General features: G+C 36.2%; 1 protein-coding gene across 19 annotated transcripts in view; it reads right to left on the bottom strand.

The window, feature by feature from the left end:
• The window catches only part of CCDC138 (coiled-coil domain containing 138), a 104,418-nt gene that overhangs the window by 37,650 nt on the left and 48,781 nt on the right, over nt 1–17,987 (bottom strand). For 11 of the 19 annotated variants that reach the window (XR_010149283.1, XR_010149282.1, XR_010149281.1 and 8 more), the window contains 2 exons: nt 16,728–16,844; nt 9,139–9,331 (listed from right to left, as the gene is read on the bottom strand). The exons of 3 other annotated variants lie outside the window; for them this stretch is intronic. Coding sequence is in view for 12 of the 16 variants with exons in the window: in XM_515681.9 (XP_515681.3) it covers nt 9,139–9,331; nt 16,728–16,844 (310 nt within the window). In the remaining 4 variants the exon portion in view is untranslated. The remainder of the gene's footprint in view (nt 1–9,138; nt 9,332–16,727; nt 16,845–17,987) is intronic. 5 more of the 19 variants (XR_010149284.1, XM_016944837.4, XM_054678725.2 and 2 more) reach the window with 1 other exon arrangement.

The raw sequence follows: 17,987 nt of genomic DNA, 5'->3' as shown, positions 1-17,987 counted from the left end.
TTTATACTGAGATTTCTGTTTAAAGGAGAAGACTCAAGAGTACCATGAAATACTGAAAGTACAACAGAATCACCATATTAAAATTTACTCTTTTGTAGCTTCATGTTGCATTTCTTCTTTGCTGTTTCAGCTTACATAATAAGTAATTTAAAACCCTGGTTATTAAGAATGAGAAGTTTAGAATAACTTGTGTGAAATGAAAATACATATGAAACTATTTTGAGAAAGTAAGATCTGTGCCTCTGGATCAATTATAGTACACTCCATTTTTACCATTGGTAGAATTTAGTTCAAGGAACACCAACATTACTGTACTTAATTTTGTGGTTTAAAAAAACATTGTAAATAAATGTGTATTAAGTTAAACAAAGTTGCTAGATTCTGTGATTCTGTTCAGACTTGCCTTATTTAGAAACATCCTTTTTTTTTTTTTTTTTAGCAACACCACAGGTAGAAGAGTATACACAGATGAAGCCTGAACGCAACTCTTTATAGGAACAAAAGTTTTATCACAGTGCCACCTACTGTATTTGACACACATTATTCTTAGTATATAATTTGACAAGATTAAACAGGTTGAATACTATACAGTTTTTAAAAATAGGCTGACTACTATATGGTATTCTTTTAAGTTTACAAACTTTAAAAAATTGTCCTTGAGGATTAGAAAAACTGTATTTGGTTTCTTTTTCACAAGTGACCTTATCTTTTAGGGATAAATCAAAATTATGTCCTCATTTTGTCTTCATTTTAATTTATTGAATATTTCAGATTTTCTAAATACAAGAGCAATTTAACTTCTAAAAGAGTATTTTTAAAATTTTAGTTATCAATTATATCAAAGTTGATTTCTTTTTATAAATGCTATATTATTGAGTCTTTTAACAATGTCCTGGCAATCAAATGTAACCTTTTTATTCCCTAACAAAAGTCAAACTTCAAACTACTGATCTTAATCAGTATGAAATATGGTTTTCCATTATTTTGTTTATATGATAAATTTAAAAATGATTAGAAAGTCTTTTGCAGAAACTGCCATCAAAAGGTGAACTCTACTGCCCACCCTTTGAATCTGGGCTAAACTTGTAACTTAATCAATAAAATGTAGCAGAAATGATGCTGTGTGAATTAGAAGCCTGAGGCTCAGCTAGATACTCTTCACCTATAAACAGGCCCCTGGAGAGAGGCCAAGAAAGAACAGCAGAACCAAGCCCAGCCGAGCCCAGCCAAATATCCAGATGAGCTGAACCCAAATTACCAACCCAAAGAATTGTGAGCTGGTAAATAAAATGGTGGTTGAGCTAAGCCACTAAGTCTCTGGAAGTTTATTAAGCAGGAATAAACAACTAATGTAGTCTAACAGACTTCAATTCTGATCTCAAGTAAAACCAACTCTTAGAAGTTTTATAATAAGTAATAATGTCTATTGATAACAATAGTAGCTAAAGACTTTATGCCAGACTTGCTAAACCTTTACATCAATTCTCTCATTAAAAAATAATTGTAGTGGAAATAGTAAAACAAACAAACAAAAAAGACCTTCCAAATACCACACAGCTAGTAGTGAAGCTAAGATTCAAACCTTAGTTGTCTGACTATAGAGTTGAAGTAACTACTACATTATACTCGCTTCCTACCAAATCAAACCTTCCTATTAACTGAGAACAGCAACAATTCCCTACATTTCTCTAGACCTAAAGTATAAGCTCACAATTTAAAAATACATAAATCTGCTTTGAGAGCCAAGTGCCAAGTAGGACAGGACAAATGTCCTAGTCCTAATGTACACATTTTCTACATATATATATTATATATATTTATTATATATAAAATATATATATTTATTATATATTATATATTATATAATATATAATATATTATATATTATATTATATATTATATTATATATTATATATTATATAATATAATATATTATATATTATATATTATATATTATAAATATATATTATATAATATATATATAATATATAATATATATTATATAATATCTAACATATAATATCTAACATATATATTATATTATATATAATATATAATTATATATTATATATAATATATAATATAATATATATGTTAGATATTATATAGTATATATATTATAATATATAATATATATTATATATTAGATATTATATAGTATATATATTATATATATATTATATATATATTGCATATAGAAGACAGTTGGCTGGGGATGGCTGGTGCCTGTAACTCCACTGCTTTGAGGGGCCAAGGGGGGAAGACAGCTTCAGCCCAGGAGTTTGAGACCAGCTTGGGCAACATGGCAAGAGCTCATCTCTACAAAAAATAAAAAATTAGATGGGCATCGTAGTGCATGCCTGTAGTCCCAGCTACTTGGAAGCCTGAGGCAAGAGGACTGCTTGAGCCCAGGAGTTCAAGGTTGTGGTGAGCTATGCTTGCACCACTGCATTCAAGCCTGAGTGACAGCGTGAGATTCCATCTCTCAAAAAAAAAAAAAAGAAAGCTATCAGTAAACCAAATAATTCTATCAGATAAAATTCCTACAACTTCTTTTAACAATTTCTAGATTAAATTGGTACACATATATTGAAGGTTTTATTAATTAAAATACACATAGATTTCTGTATCTCCATACTTATTGTTAATGACATATAATATTGTACTATGCTCATGATATGGTTAAGGGCCCAATATTTCTAGAAAAATCTGGGTCAATTATATTAGACTGACCCTCAGTTTGCTCTTCTGTAAAAACGACACCACGACCTACCTCATAGTTATTGCAGGGAATAAATTTGAAACAATCAAGTACAATGACTAAAACAATGCCAGCAAAGTCCAAGAACTCGGTTGATGTTCATTTTCTTCACTATTCCGATTGTGGGTCTATCAGCTATTTATCTTTTCTCATTATTACAAACAGCATATTAACACCTTGGAACATTTTTACTTTTGCAATTATTTCTTGCAGTAGATCTCACGAAAGGTTATGATGTATTTTGGTGATGTTTGTGAGCAGAATGCACTTCAAAAATATTAACTTTGATACAAACAAAATTGTGCCTATATCCTCTCAGTGACACATTATATTTGATCATTTTACTTCTGTAATGGTTAGGTTTTTTTATTTTATTTTAGTTCAGGGGTACATGTGCAGGTTTGTTATACAGGTACATTTGTGTCATAGGAGTTTGTTGTACAGATTATTTCATCACCCAGGTATTAAGACTAGTACCCATTAGTTATTTTTCCTGATCCTGTCCCTCCTCCCACCCTCTGATAGGCCCCAGTGTGTGTTGTTCCCCTTATGTATCCATGTGTTCTCATCATTTAGCTCCCACTTATAAATGAGAACATGTGTTATTTGATTTTCTGTTCCTGCATTAGTCTGTTAAGGATAATGGCCTCCAGCTCCATCCATGTCCCTGCAAAGGACATAATCTCATTCTTTTTAATGGCTGCATAGTATTCCATAGTGTATATGTACCACATTTTCTTTATCCAGGTTATCTTCGATGGGCATTTGGGTTGATTCCGTGACTTTGCTATTGTGAACAGTGCTGCAATGAACACAACACATGCATGTGTCCTTATAATAGAACAATTTCTATTAGTTTGGGTATATACCCAGTAATGGGATTGTTGGGTTGAATGGCATTTGTCTTTAGGTCTTTGAGGAAATGCCACACTGTCTTCCACAATGGCTGAACTAATTTACACTCCCACAAACAGTGTACAAGTGTTCCTTTCTTTCCATAAAGAAGAGTTGTATCTTACAGTTAAATTTTATTTCAGAGATTGAGCATCACATACTGATTAAGTGTGCAGCTAAACTTTTTTATGCCTCAATTTCCTCATTTGTAAAATTACAATAATAATATTGACATCTCATGAACTGTTGTGAGGATTAAATGAGTTAATATATATAAAGTGCTCGGCCTATAACATAGTAAGTACTATGTAGGTGTTTATTTCTTTGGTTATCTCAGGAAGTACATGCTCTTAGGTAGTCATAAAATAGGCTTAAGAAGGTAGGCTTCAGCAATTGGTAGAGGCTAAATTAGGCTCTGTCAAATGCAGATTGTATCGTTTTGGCACAATTATCTACCTTTGTAAACCTCATCACTAATATGAGGATAATAGTATTCAGAGATAAGGTATAAAGAGCTTAGTATCTGTGGTGTTATCATATATATATATATATATATATATATATATATATATAGGTTTTCATCTCATTAGTCTTCGTTATGATGTTGGGTGTGTTAGGCCTCAGGGGAAGGTCTCTGACCTTCTCCTGCCCTCCTTTCACTTGGCCCAAGCCAGGACTCTAATCTTTCCTGGACTTTCTGATTGTGGGTCTTAACACCCTCCCCAGAGAGAGTCCTGCCCTGTATCCTGGTGGACAGAATTGTGATGTCAGGAAGCCTCCATAAAAACCCAAGAGAAAGGCCGGGCGCGGTGGCTCACGCCTGTAATATCAGCACTTTTGGGAGGCTGAGGTGGGCGGGTCACCTGAATTCAGGAGTTCAACACCAGCCTGGCCAACGTGGTGAAACCCCGTCTCTACTAAAAGTACAAAAATTAGCTGGGCATGGTGGCAGGCACCTGTAAGCCCAGCTACTCGGGAGGCTGAGGCAGGAGAATTGCTTGAACCTGGGAGGCAGAGGTTGCAGCAAGCCGAGATCACGCCATTGCACTCCAGCCTGGGCAACAAGAGCAAAACTCCATCTCAAAAACAAACAAACAAACAACAAAAAACAAAACACCCCAGAGAAATGGGTTGAGAGAGCTTCCAGATGGCTGGACATATGGAGATTTCTGGAGCGTGGTGCTCCAGGGAGGGGACAGAAGTTCCATGCCCCTTCCCCTATACCTTGCTCTGTCTCTCTCTTCATCTACATCATTTGCAATATCCTTTCTAATAAACTGGTTAAGTGTTTCCCTGAGTTCTATGAGCTACTCCAGCAAATTAAACCCAAAGAGGGGGTTGTAGGAACCCCAATTTGAAGCCAGTTGGTCAGAAGTTCCAGAGGGCCGGACTGGTGTGGCATGAGGCAGCCTTGGAGACTTGAGTGCCCAACTTGTGGGATCTGACACTATCTCCAGGTGGATCGTGTCAGAAGTGAATTGGAGCAGCTTGTGTCTGCTGCTTGGTATGTGGGGAAAAACCTCCACACATTTTGTCACAGAAGTCTTCTTCTGTGTGGATGATTATTGTCATGTGGGAGTAGAGAAAAAACACAGTTAAAGAGTTTTCCCTAGACAGCACTGTGGTGTCAAAACTCACCAACTGGTCAGGCGCAGTGGCTCACACCTGTAATCCCAGCACTTTGGGAGGCAGAGGCAGGCAGATCATGAGGTCAGGAGTTCGAGACCAGCCTGGCCAACATGGTGAAACCCCATGTCTACTAAAGATAGAAAAAATTAGCAGGGTGTGGTGGTGCGTGCCTGTAATCCCAGCTACTCAGGAGGCTGAGGCAGGAGAATCGCTTGAACCTGGGAGGCGGAGGCTGCAGTGAGCCAAGATCGTGCCACTGCATTCCAGCCTGGGCGACAGGGTGAAACTCTGTCTCCAAAAACAAAACAAAACAAAACAAAACAAAACAAAACAAAACTCGCCAAGTATTATATATGCTGATTCTTATATGAACAGTCTATTCAATATAACCAGGTATTATCTTCATAGATCTATATATATCTGGATTAAGCAGTTAATATTATGTGTATTATCCAATGCATCTGCCTATTACCCAACACATTTGCCTACTTTCTCATTTTTTACTAAATTTATCAAATTTGAAACTGATGTTCCTATTTTATAAATAGGAAACATCTTCTTACTAGACTTAAGTTAAGTCTACTCTTAGGATTTAAGAGTTTTTCTTATGTTTAAATGTTTAGTTCTCCCAGAATTTTTTTCAGTATATTTAACGATAAAGGATAAATAGCTGTATCATGACAGTGTCTGACAGTAGTTCCGAGGACCATCTGGCTCTGACATTTCTTCCTAGGTGCTGGCATGTGCTGGGATTTGGCCAGGACAAAGGCCCCTTTTACACTTGTATTCACTGGCCCATGCATCCTGTTGACCCCTCCTAGCCCCAGGTCTTGTGTGCAGACACACCCCACCTGCCTGCAGCTACTGGAGAGAACACCTGAAGTCAGAAAGTGCTCTTCTCCCTGAGACTCATCAGCATTCAGGCTTCTTTCTTGATGGCAGCAGCATGTACCTTGGCCCCAGGTAGTAGATGAACACTGGAACCCCACAGGTTTGGGCTCATAAGAAACCCTTGTGCCTAGGCTGGGAGAGGCCAGACTATAAGGAAAGGGAGAACTCTTGTATCTCTTCCTTGTTCCACAGTGATTAGTGTCAGATTTTTTTTTTTCTTTTTCTTTTTTGAGGCCACCAGGCTGAGGAGCCTGCAGCTTTAAAGGGTATCTGTTAGGCAGGAACCTTGTGAGAAAGAATCGTTCACAACAAGTGTGAAGGGAGACTAGAGAGTGAAGCCAGGGAGATGTGTCAGGGCCTGTCTGTGGTCTAGGGAGAGGTGATGAAGCCACTGAAAAGGTCATGGAGAGTCACCATGGGAGGCAGTATTCCTGAAGTCCAGTGGCCAGGGTGTGGAGGAAAGGGGTGGCACACATGTATCTAGAGGAGGCTAAGGAAAAGGGAATAGGAGTGACCATGAGCTCAGTTGGACATGCTCCTTGGATTTGTGTGTTTATAGTTTTCAACATATTTCAAAAATTTGGAGCCATTATGTCTTGAAATAGTTTTTGTCTCCCCTCTTCATAGACTCTAAGTACATAATATTAGAATATACGATTTTGTCTCAAAACTCACTGATGTTCTGTTTTCTTTTTTGTAGATTTTTTTTCTCTGTGTAATTCATTTTGGACAGTTTCTATTGCTATGTATTCCAGTTCACTAGTCGTTTGTCTGCAGTGTCTAATTCTCTCCAGTGTATTTTTAAATTTCAGGCACTGGGTTTTTCATTTCCAGAAATCTGATTGAAGTCTTTTTATCCCGTATCTTCCATGTATCCCCTTACCAGGCTCATGTTTTCCTTTACCTTCTTGAACACAGGGATATAGTTATAATAACTGCAGTAAAGTCTTGTCTACTAATTCTATCATCTGTATCATATGATTTAAGATTCTATGTTCTTAAAAAAATGACTTGCACAGGGAAGCAAAGTCATTAATTCAATACATAATATGAAGTGCCAATTTTGATTCATTTCTGGACTTCCTATTCCCTTTGTCCTATTTTGATTTATTAAATAAATTATTACTCATTTTGTATCACTACATATTAGGATTGTTTTAAAGTTGGCTAAGCCTCTGCCCCAGTGTTGCTGTTTTACTTGTTTTAAATCATCGCATTTGTTGCAAATTTTTCCACATAAATTTCCCTATCACTTCCTCAACTTACGCAAACTATATTAGAATTTTAACTGGTATTATACATTAAGCCATATGGGACATCTTATTTTTAAAACACTTCGTCTTCATAGGCAGGAAGAATAAAAGTTCTTTATTTCTGACATTTAACTTCAGCAATAATCTTCATCAACCTATTCATCCATCCATTATTTATCCATATTCTTATGCCCTGTTATATTTCTTTGAAAGCCCTCGATTAATACAGAGTCTCCACAAATTAACGGTCTTCTCTACTCCTTCCCAATATTCATACTTCATTTTTTCATGGCTCATTACAGATGTCCAAAACTGCTGCACACAAGTGGTGACAGAGAGCACCTAATTCCCTTCTATTTCACATAAATATCCCTTATTGCATTTTTGCTTTTCTTAGCATATTATCAGAAATGAACATTACATGTTATTAAATGATATAATAATGTATGTTGATATATTCTTTCAAACATCTTAGTTAAATGATAAATGATTAATAATTTTTCTTATATTAAATTGGCTTTAAATTCTTGATACTAATATTATTTGATCTTTAGTGAATCTATGCTTTAATGTGTGGCTATGATGTGTCAGCTAAAATTCTTATTTAGAATCCATTTACCTGTGGGTATGTAAGCGTGTGTGTATTTTTTTTTAAGATTTGGAGATAGGTCTGTGGTGAACTTTATTTTGAGCTAATCCCTGCTTCTCGTAAGTGACCTTTCACACACTAACCACCTAGTCTATTGTAATCTTGAGAACCATAACCATAAGGAGGCAAAATAATTAAGAAGGCAGTTATATGGTTTTTTACTTTTTCATCAATTCCATACCATCGGGAGTAACTAAATAAAACATACTTCAAAGAAAGAAGTCAAATTAAATGACTGTCATTGCCCATTAATAAAAACAACAATCTGAGCTTAACAAACAATTTAACAAACAGGGAAGACAGAAAGATGGTATATTTATTGCCTGACTACACTGGCATAACTCACTTTAACAAAAATTATCACATTTAATAATATAACCTGTTATAGCTAAATATTAAACACATATTAATTAGGGCCAACTTTGAAGGATTTCTAATTCATCCATTTCCTTATTCACTATTATATATGAAGCACTACGCTAGGTGCAGGGTCATTATAAACAAGTTTTTTCTTTGGGAAACTTACAAGCTAGTGCAAGCACTGAAAAACATTTTCTGTAAAGGGCCAGATGACAGTATTATAGGCTTTGGGGGGCCATACAGTCTCTGCTGCCAACTACTCAACTCTGTCACTGTAGGGCAAAGAGTCATAGACAATATACAACAAATGAGCATGGTTGTGGGAGAAAAATTCATTTACAAAACAGGTGGTAGGCCAGATTTTGCCCATGGACTAGTTTACCAACACATTCGCTAGTGGAAAATAATTAACTAGCAATTTCAATTTGATGTGACAAATACAAATAGATGTAGGCAAAGGTTGTTATGGGAATATGACCTAAGACAATCAAAGGCCTCTTGGGAGAGGCAACAATCCAACTAAAGACTTCAATTTCTCAAATTCAGCAAATAAAAGTAGCTTTTTATAATGTGTAACCATTATAAAACAATTCAAAACCTCATTCTGAAAATGTACAACATATTTGATAAAAGAATTGCTTTAATATATGATATTCTCTACTGTTTCTCAAAATTAACCATAAGTACAATTGAAAGCTTACCTTGAGTGACTGTTTTGAGAACAATTAAGGTTGATAAAAATCTCAATGGCAAATTGGAGCTCTTAAAGAAAGCAGCTGTCTTTGGTTTATTCTCCACAGAATGCTGTGGAGAACTATCCTGAATTCCTTTAGTTACCACTCCTTTAAAAATGTCTTCACCCAATCTCCTCAATGTTGATGTCATAGTCGAGTGCTGTTAAAAATATGTACAATCTTAGTATATTTATTCATGTTCAGAATATATCTTTTTTTTTGAGACACAGTCCTGCTCTGTTGCCCAGGTTGGAATGCAGTAGCACAATCATGGCTCACTGCAGCCTCAAACTCCTGGGCTCAAGCAATCCTCCTACCTCAGCCTCCCAAGAAGCTGGGACTACAGGCACTCATTACCACACCCAGGTTTGTTTTTTTTTCGGTAGAGATGGGTCTCACTAAGTTGCTGAGGCTGGTCTCGAACTCTTGGGCTCAAGTGATCCTCCTACCTTGACCTCCCAAAATGCTGGGATTACAGGATCATGAGCCACTGTGCCTGGCCAATAACTATTTTAAATATTAAATCAAATATATGTATTAAAAGTAAGTGAAATCTGTGGCTAATTTAAAGTTGAAAATATGTAAAATTGGAAAGTGACAATTTTATCAACTTAAAAAATTATTTATGACTGTACATTTTTCTAAAACATGTAAGAACATAAGATCATGCTATATTTCTGACACAGAGAAATATCAAGGGAACAGAGGTGGACTACCTACTCTCTCGGTTGCTGATTGCTCCACCATCAATGAAAACCAGCTTATCAGGCACATCCTTCTGTGTTCGCTTAAGAAATGATTATCTAGAGCCTCAGTCCCTTCAGCTAACTCTGATTACAAAAGTCATAGTGACTCCAAAAACTTTTAGCAATTTCAAAACAGTAAAATACTGGGTTAGAATCATAGATAATTCTCATGGAGAATAAAACAAAAAAAAATGAGCAAAATAGAAATAGTAGCATGAAACTACCTATAAAATAATATATGATCTGATGGTATTTGATATATCTATTAAGAATAAAATGAGGCTGGGCGCGGTGGCTCACGCCTGTAATCCCAATACTTTGGGAAGCCGAGGCGGGCAGATCATGAGGTCAGGAGATCGAGACCATCCTGGCTAACATGGTGAAACCCCATCTCTACTAAAAATACAAAAAATTAGCCAGGCGTGGTGGCGGGTGCCCGTAGTCCCAGCTACTTGGGAGGCTGAGACAGGAGAATGGTGTGAACACGGGAGGCGGAGCTTGCAGTGAGCCGAGGTCGCACCACTGCACTCCAGCCTGGGTGACAGAGCGAGACTCCATCTCAAAAAAAAAAAAAAATCAAATGAAAGGAAAGCATTTCAAACTGTTGCAGATCAGAATGCTTAACCCAGATTTGGTAAAAACTTAAAATTTCCTTTATTATGACCCAATTCTCCAATCTCATGTGACTGAGTTTTTATAGCAGTTTCCCCTATCTGCATGGAAATTTGTGACCAACTGGTTCCTAACTCAGTATTGATCCTGCAATGTGGATAAGTTTTAGCTTTTAAATTTCTGCATCTAAAATTAAAAACAAATCTATTGAGGTTTTACAAGTGACAAAGGCCAAATGGTTGAGTGGTCAGACACACAAGCAGTGCAATCTAATTTAAATATATTGTCAGTACAATTTTTATATTATTAGAAAAAAAAATACATGTTTTTAAACCTTTGTGTAAAAAATAGAAAAAAATGTTCAAAACTCTACTTACAATAAGTGTGTTAAATGACAGGATTAAGGTAAACTTTTTTTGTTTTTAAAATTATCTCTAATGCTTTACTATTACACTTTTATAATGAAAAAATAAACTTGAAAAAAAAATGTGGGCCAGGCACAGTGGCTCACGCCTGTAATCCCAGCACTTTGGGAAGCCAAGGCAGGTGGATCACAAGGTCAGGAGATCAAGACCATTCTGGCCAACATGGTGAAACCCCGTCTCTACTAAAAATACAAAAATTAACTGGGCTTGGTGGCGTGCACCTGTAATCCCAGCTATTCAGGAGGGTGAGGCAGGAGAATCGCTTGAACCTGGGAGTCGGAGGTTGCAGTGAGCCGAGATCATGCCACTGCTCTCCAGCCTGGATGACAGAGCAAGACTCTGTCTCAAAAAAAAAAAAAAAAAAAATGTGGATAGTATTTGCCTTTAATTGAAGGAAAAGAGAAAAAAACTCCAAAAATAGCACTCTGGGTTGTTGCTGAAGCTTCACCTAAGGATGTTAAAACTTTTGCTGAAACAAATCTAGACCCAAAATGTCTAGTTTTCAATTTAAAATCACCCACCATCCCAAGGACCAGAAAGATTTCAAACTGAATGAAGAAAAGACAATCAACAGCTGCCAACACCGACAGGACAGAATGTTAGAATTGTCTGACAAAGATTCTAAAGTAGCCATGACAAAAGGAACACCTGCATACGCTTTTAGAAAATCTCATCGAAGACACAGAAAGTCTTACCAAAGAAGACATAGAAAAAGAACCAAGTGAATATTTCAGAACTGGAAATACAATAACAGTCTCAATAACAGAATGGAGAGGATGGAGGAAAGAATAACTGGAAAATAAAAGAACAGAAAACACCCAACCTGAACAACTGCAAACAACCTGGAAAAATAACAACAACAACCAGAACTTCAAGGAATAGCAAAACATCTAAAATCACGTCATTAGAGTCCAGGAAAGGAAAAATCAGGTAGGGCTGAAAAAGCACTTGAAGAAACTGGGGGCAGTGGCTCACAGTTGCACTCCCGGCACATTGGGAGGCCAAGATGGAAGATCGCTTGAGCCTGGGAGTTCAAGACCAGCCTGGGCAACATAGGGAGACCCTATCTCTACAAAACAAAAAAAAATTAACCAGGTAAGGTAGTACATGACCGTGGTCCCAGCTTGAGCCCAGGAGGGTGAGGCTGCAGTGAGCCGTGATTGTGCCACTGCACTCCAGCCTGGGCAACAGAGCAAGACCCTGTCTCAAAAAAAAAAAAAAAAGAAAGAAACACATACACATACACACACACACACACACACACACACACACCATGAACTTGAAGAAATAATGACTGAAAACTTCCTGGACTTGGCAAAAAACGTGCCCAGAGACTGAAGAAACTAAACAAACACCGAACAGGCTAAAATAAAGAGATCAACACCAAGACCCATCATAGTCAAACTTATAAAAACTAAAGACAAATGTGTGTGAGAGAAATGACACCTTACATATATGGGGAAAATAACTCAAATGACAGATTTCTTATCAGAAACCATGGAGGGCAGAAAGAATTGGCACATTTTTCAAGTACTGAAAGTAAAGAACTGTCACACTAGAATCTGATACCCGGTGAAAATATCCTTCAGTAATTGAAAGGAAATCAAAATATGTTAAGAAAAGCTAAGAGTTTGTGTCATCAGCAAACCTACTCTAGGCCAGGTGCGGTGGCTTATGCCTGTAATCCCAGCACTTTGGGAGGCCACAGCAGGTGGATCACTTGAGGTCAGGAGTTCGAGACCAGCCTGGCCAACATGGCGAAACCCCATCTCTACTAAAAATACAAAAAGTAGACAGGCATGGTGGTGGGCGCCTGTAATCCCAGCTACTTGGGAGGGTGAGGCAGGAGCATGGTTTGAACCCAGCAGACGGAGGTTGCAGTGAGCCAAGATCATGCCACTGCACTCTAGCCTGGGCAGCACAGTGAGACCCTGTCTCAAAAGAAAAAGAAAAATAACGACTCTAAAGAACAGATAAAGAAGTCCTCTAAACAGATAGATAGGATATAATGAAAGAGGGAACTGTGGCACATCTGGAAGGAGAGAAGAACATAGTAAACAAAAATATGGGTAAATGCAATAAACTTTCCTTCTCTTCTTTTTATAAATTCTGTTTGATGGTTGAAGCAAAAATGGTAACATTCTCTAATGTGGTTCTAAGCGTATATAGAAAAGGTTAAGGGATAAAAAGGGAAGTAAAGTTTCTGTGCTTTATTCAAACCGGTAAAATGACCATACCAATAGACTGAATAAGTTATACATAATGTTGTAGTGAATGCTTATAATTTTATGTTGCCCTGGCATTCATTTTAAATATAAGTTGGACTTTTTCACCCTAGAAGCAGGGATCAGTCACTTTTAACACCGTTTCCAGTTCTAAATCCCCATCCCCTCCCCCAGTTCCTAAATATGTTTGATTCAGATATCTGCCTTAGACAACTCCTCCCTAATGACCACTTCCCTATGGAATAGCTAGATGAAGCCCGCACAACTTGTCTCACAGACCCTCACACCTCACTACGGACTGTGTGAATATGCCACAGTGACTACCTCCTAGAACTCATGTCTGCTTGCTTTAAACTCAACAAACAAAACAGCCTGTGAAAAACCTGTATGGGTAACATCCTGGAATCCAATAAGGGTACTTGCCCACAGGTCCCTTTCTCTCTCTCTCGCTCTCTCTCCCTGCCTGTGCTTCCTGACTTCCAAGTATGTGGACTCCAGGTTTGCCATGTAACTCCCAGGACCTAAAAGTAATAAATTCTTTATTTCAGCCAGATGGGTTGGCTCATGTCTGTAATTCCAACAATCTGGGGAGCCAAGGCAGGAGGATCACTTCAGGCCAAGAGTTAGAGACCAGCCTGGGCAACAAAGCAAGACACTGCCTCTATCAAAAAAAAAAAAAAAAAACTTTTTAATTAGCCAGCTGTGGTGGCGAACGTCTGTAATCCTAACTACATAGGAGGCTGAGGCAGAAGGATTGCTTGAGCCCAGGAGCTGGAGGCTGCAGTGATCTATGATCACCACTGCACTCCTGCCTGAGCAACAGAGTGAGACTCTGTCTCAAAAACAAACAAACAAACAAACAAACAAGAAAAACCCTTTACTTCCAACTTCTATGACTTCTAATCATTGGAGGGGTACTCTCCATCTTAAAGATCCTAAATTATAACAAATGTAATACCAAGAAGAACTATTAGAAAAGTTATACAAAGAGATACACTCAATACACTATAAAGGAAAATAAAATTCTAAAAAATGTTCAAGTAACCCATAAGAAAGCAGAAAAATGAACCAAAGAAATGAAAAAGAGAAACAAAAAGAACCACCTAGTAGTTAAAAAAATAAAGTTACAGCTTAAGCCCTAACATATCAATAAGTACATTACATGTAAATGGCCTAAAACACCAATTAAAACAGAGCTTGACAAAGTTTATTTTTTCTAAATCCAGCTACATGCTATTTAATTAAAAAAACTCATTCTAGATATAAGCAGGTCAAAAGAAAAAGACTGGGAAAAGATATATTTTTAGAACATGAATCAAATGAAGCCAGAAGTCTCTATATTAGTATCAGACAGAGATTTCAGAGGCAATGCAAATGTTCAGAGATAGAGAAGGACATTATAAAATGATAAAAAGGGCAAATCCACCAAGACATAATCATAAATTTACAAGAACACAGTTACAAAATATGTGAGGCAAAACAGATGAAGGTTATAACATATAAATCTACAATTATAGCTGGAGACTTCAACATCCATCTATCTCTCCACACTCGATAGAACAGGACAAAGTATCAGCAAGGATATAGAACAACTCACAAACACCATCAACCAACAGGATCAAATTGACATTTATGCAACACTCTACCAAACAACAGAATACATATTCTCAGCCATAAAACAACCTCAACAATACAACTAAACTAGAAAAACAGAATAACAGAAACACAACAAACTTCTAAAGAACTCAAGGGTTGAGCCAGACACGGTGGCTCACACCTGTAATCCCAGTACTTTGGGAGGCTGAAGTGGGCAGATCACTTGAGGTCAACATGGTGAAACCCCATCTCTACTAAAAAAAAAAAAACACACACAAAAAACACAAAAATTAGCCAGGTGTGGTGGTGGGCATCTGTAATCCCAGCTACTTGGGAGGCTGATGCAGGAGAATCACTTGAGCCTGGGAGGCGGAGGTTGCAATGAGCCGAGACTGTGCCAGTGAACTCCAGCCTAGGTAAGAGAGTGAGTGAGGCTCTGTCTCAAAAAAATAAAAAGAAAAAAAGAAATGAAACAAAGAGATGATCCTTTGAAAGATCAATAAAATGGAGAAACAGAGAAACTTCTAGCAAAAGAGATGAACTAAAGAAAGAAAACACAAATTATCCATATCAAGAAGGAAATAATGCTACCACTACAGATACTGAAAACATCAAAAGGATAAGAGAATACTATGAAAAACTCTACACACATAAATGTGCATACATTTGAATGGTTCAGTCCCTCAAAAAGCACAAACTACTACAAATCATCGATATGAATTACATAACTAGAACAGCCCTGTAACTATTAAAGAACTTAAATTCATAATTTAAAACCTCCCCCAAAAGAAATCTCATCCACATAGTTTCACTGGAGAATTCTACCAAATGTTTAAAGAATGAACACTTAGTCTACATAATATGTCCCAGAAAATATAAAGGGTAAGACCCTTCCCAATTCATTTTATGAACCTAATATTGCCCTGATACAAAACCAAAGAGAGTTCAAAACTATAGACAAATATTTCTCATGAATATAGAAACAAAAGTCCTTAACAAAATATTAGCAAATAGAATTTGTTAATATAAAAACATATAAAAAGAATTAAACACCACAACCAAGTGGGTTTTATTTCAGAGACTTTAATATTTCAAAGTCAATGTAATTCATATTAACAAGTTAAAGATGAAAAAGATCATGTATCAATCAATGCAGAAAAAGTATCTAAAAAAATTCAACACGATTCATGATTTTTAAAAAACTCAGAAAAATAGGAATACAGGGGAACTTGATTGAAAGTATCTATGAAAATACTACAGCTAATATTATACTTAGTAATGGCAGAATGAATTTTCCTCCTAAGAGGAGAAACAAGGCAAGGATGACTACTCTCACCATCATATTCGACATACTGCTGGAAACTCTAGCTAATGCAATAAGGTAGGAAAAGGAAATTAAAGGCATACATATCAAAAAGAAAAAAAAAAACACAACACTGTTTTCATTTGCAGATAACATGATTTTCTATGTAAAAATCCTGAGGAATCTTCAAGAAAACTCCTAAAACTAGTAAGGTCAGGGTCACAGGATACAAAATAAACAAAAAACAATTTTACTTCTATATATTATCAATGAACATGTAAACATCAACAGTAAAAAGACAATACCAACTAAAATTGCTCAAAAAATTTAAATACTCAGCCAAAAAGGTAAACAAGAATGCAGCAATTTTATGCTGAAAACTATGCAACATTGATAAATCAAAGTTCTAAATAAGTGGACAGACATTTTATGTTCATAAGTTGTAAGACTCAACAAAGGAAAGATGTCAATTATTCTCAAATTAATATACAGGTTTAACACAATTCCTATCAAAATCCCAGCAAGACATAGATAGGGAAGATTATTCTGAAATACAGAGAATATATTCAAAACAGATATTGTGAAACAAGATCAAGAAGTAATATTAGGTGGAGTATTACTTATAGATAAATTCCTATTAACAAATTACCTGTGCTCCAGCATCTAGCTGCCTTAGGGACCAATATATAAATTTTACAAAAGGCTCGTGAAGTTTGATATTCACAAATGGCATCCACTGTAGCTGCTCTGTCATTAGAGGCAAAAGCTAAAGATAAAATGATGGAAAATAAATACAAAGGCACAGTATTTTTAAATGTCTTAAATCAATTACCACAATTTTCCAAAATTATCTTTAAAAACAAAACAAAACAAAAGAGTTCTCCAACAAAAAACCTTCACTTTAAAACCATATGCAATACAATTTGGCAATATGTATTTTAGTTTTTATATATGCATTTTCTTTCATCCAGCAATAACAGCACATCTAGTTTAAGGAGATTAACCTACACAAAGATACTCTATGAACCTTAAATGATTAAATAAATTTATAGTATATATGTAACCATTAAAAATGATAATCTAGATTTATATTTATTGCCATGGCATATTCTGGGGTGAAAAAAGGTGTTTACAAGGAAGCAAATGGAATAAAAATCTCATTTATATAAACTATATCTATATAAATTTATACTGAAAAAGATATATTAAAGGATTTTTTAAAATGCTGGATTTCAGAAACTGGAGTAATATTTACTTGTTTATATGTCTACATTGCATGCATATCTTAATGTGCTAATTTATAAAAACATTTAACTGTTTAAGGATGTCTATGAATTTTGCTTCAAAAGTATATCATTTTGCTAAATGATTTCAGGACCATAAAGACATATTCTAAGGCTCTAACAGAATACTCCCACTTCTGAGATACCAGCCTAAGAAAATCGATTTAAGAAGATCCCTCCAAAAGCCATGTACAAAGATATTTATTGCTACACTGTTTATAAGAGTAAAACCTGGAAATAATTGTATAGCAATCAGGAAAATGGTTATGTCAACTGTATAAAGATTCTCCGGACTAATGATTATGAGTGTATTGTGTGTATATACATATATGTATTTTGTAAAATTTTCTGTATATTATGATGTTTTGGACGTCTTAAAAAACCTTTCCAGTTGGGGAGAGATTGCCCCTCCCTGGACCAGCCAATTCTTAGATACAGGAAAGTGCTCGGCCTAGAGTATGCCTCTGATAGACAAATTAACCAATTCAGAGCCAGACCCCTTCTATCTGGCCCTTGTATCCCAGGAGGCAATATTCTCTGCCGTAATCTTACCAGAGTCACTAGGGACCACCCCTAGAGCTTAGTACCGCCAAAATTATTCAAACTAACCAATCCTATTTATTCAC

This window comes from Pan troglodytes, chromosome 12 (genome assembly GCF_028858775.2).
Source record: "Pan troglodytes isolate AG18354 chromosome 12, NHGRI_mPanTro3-v2.0_pri, whole genome shotgun sequence".
NCBI lineage: Eukaryota > Metazoa > Chordata > Mammalia > Primates > Hominidae > Pan > Pan troglodytes.
Note: the sequence above shows the minus strand (reverse complement) of the source record. Positions and strands in the feature narration are given on the sequence as shown.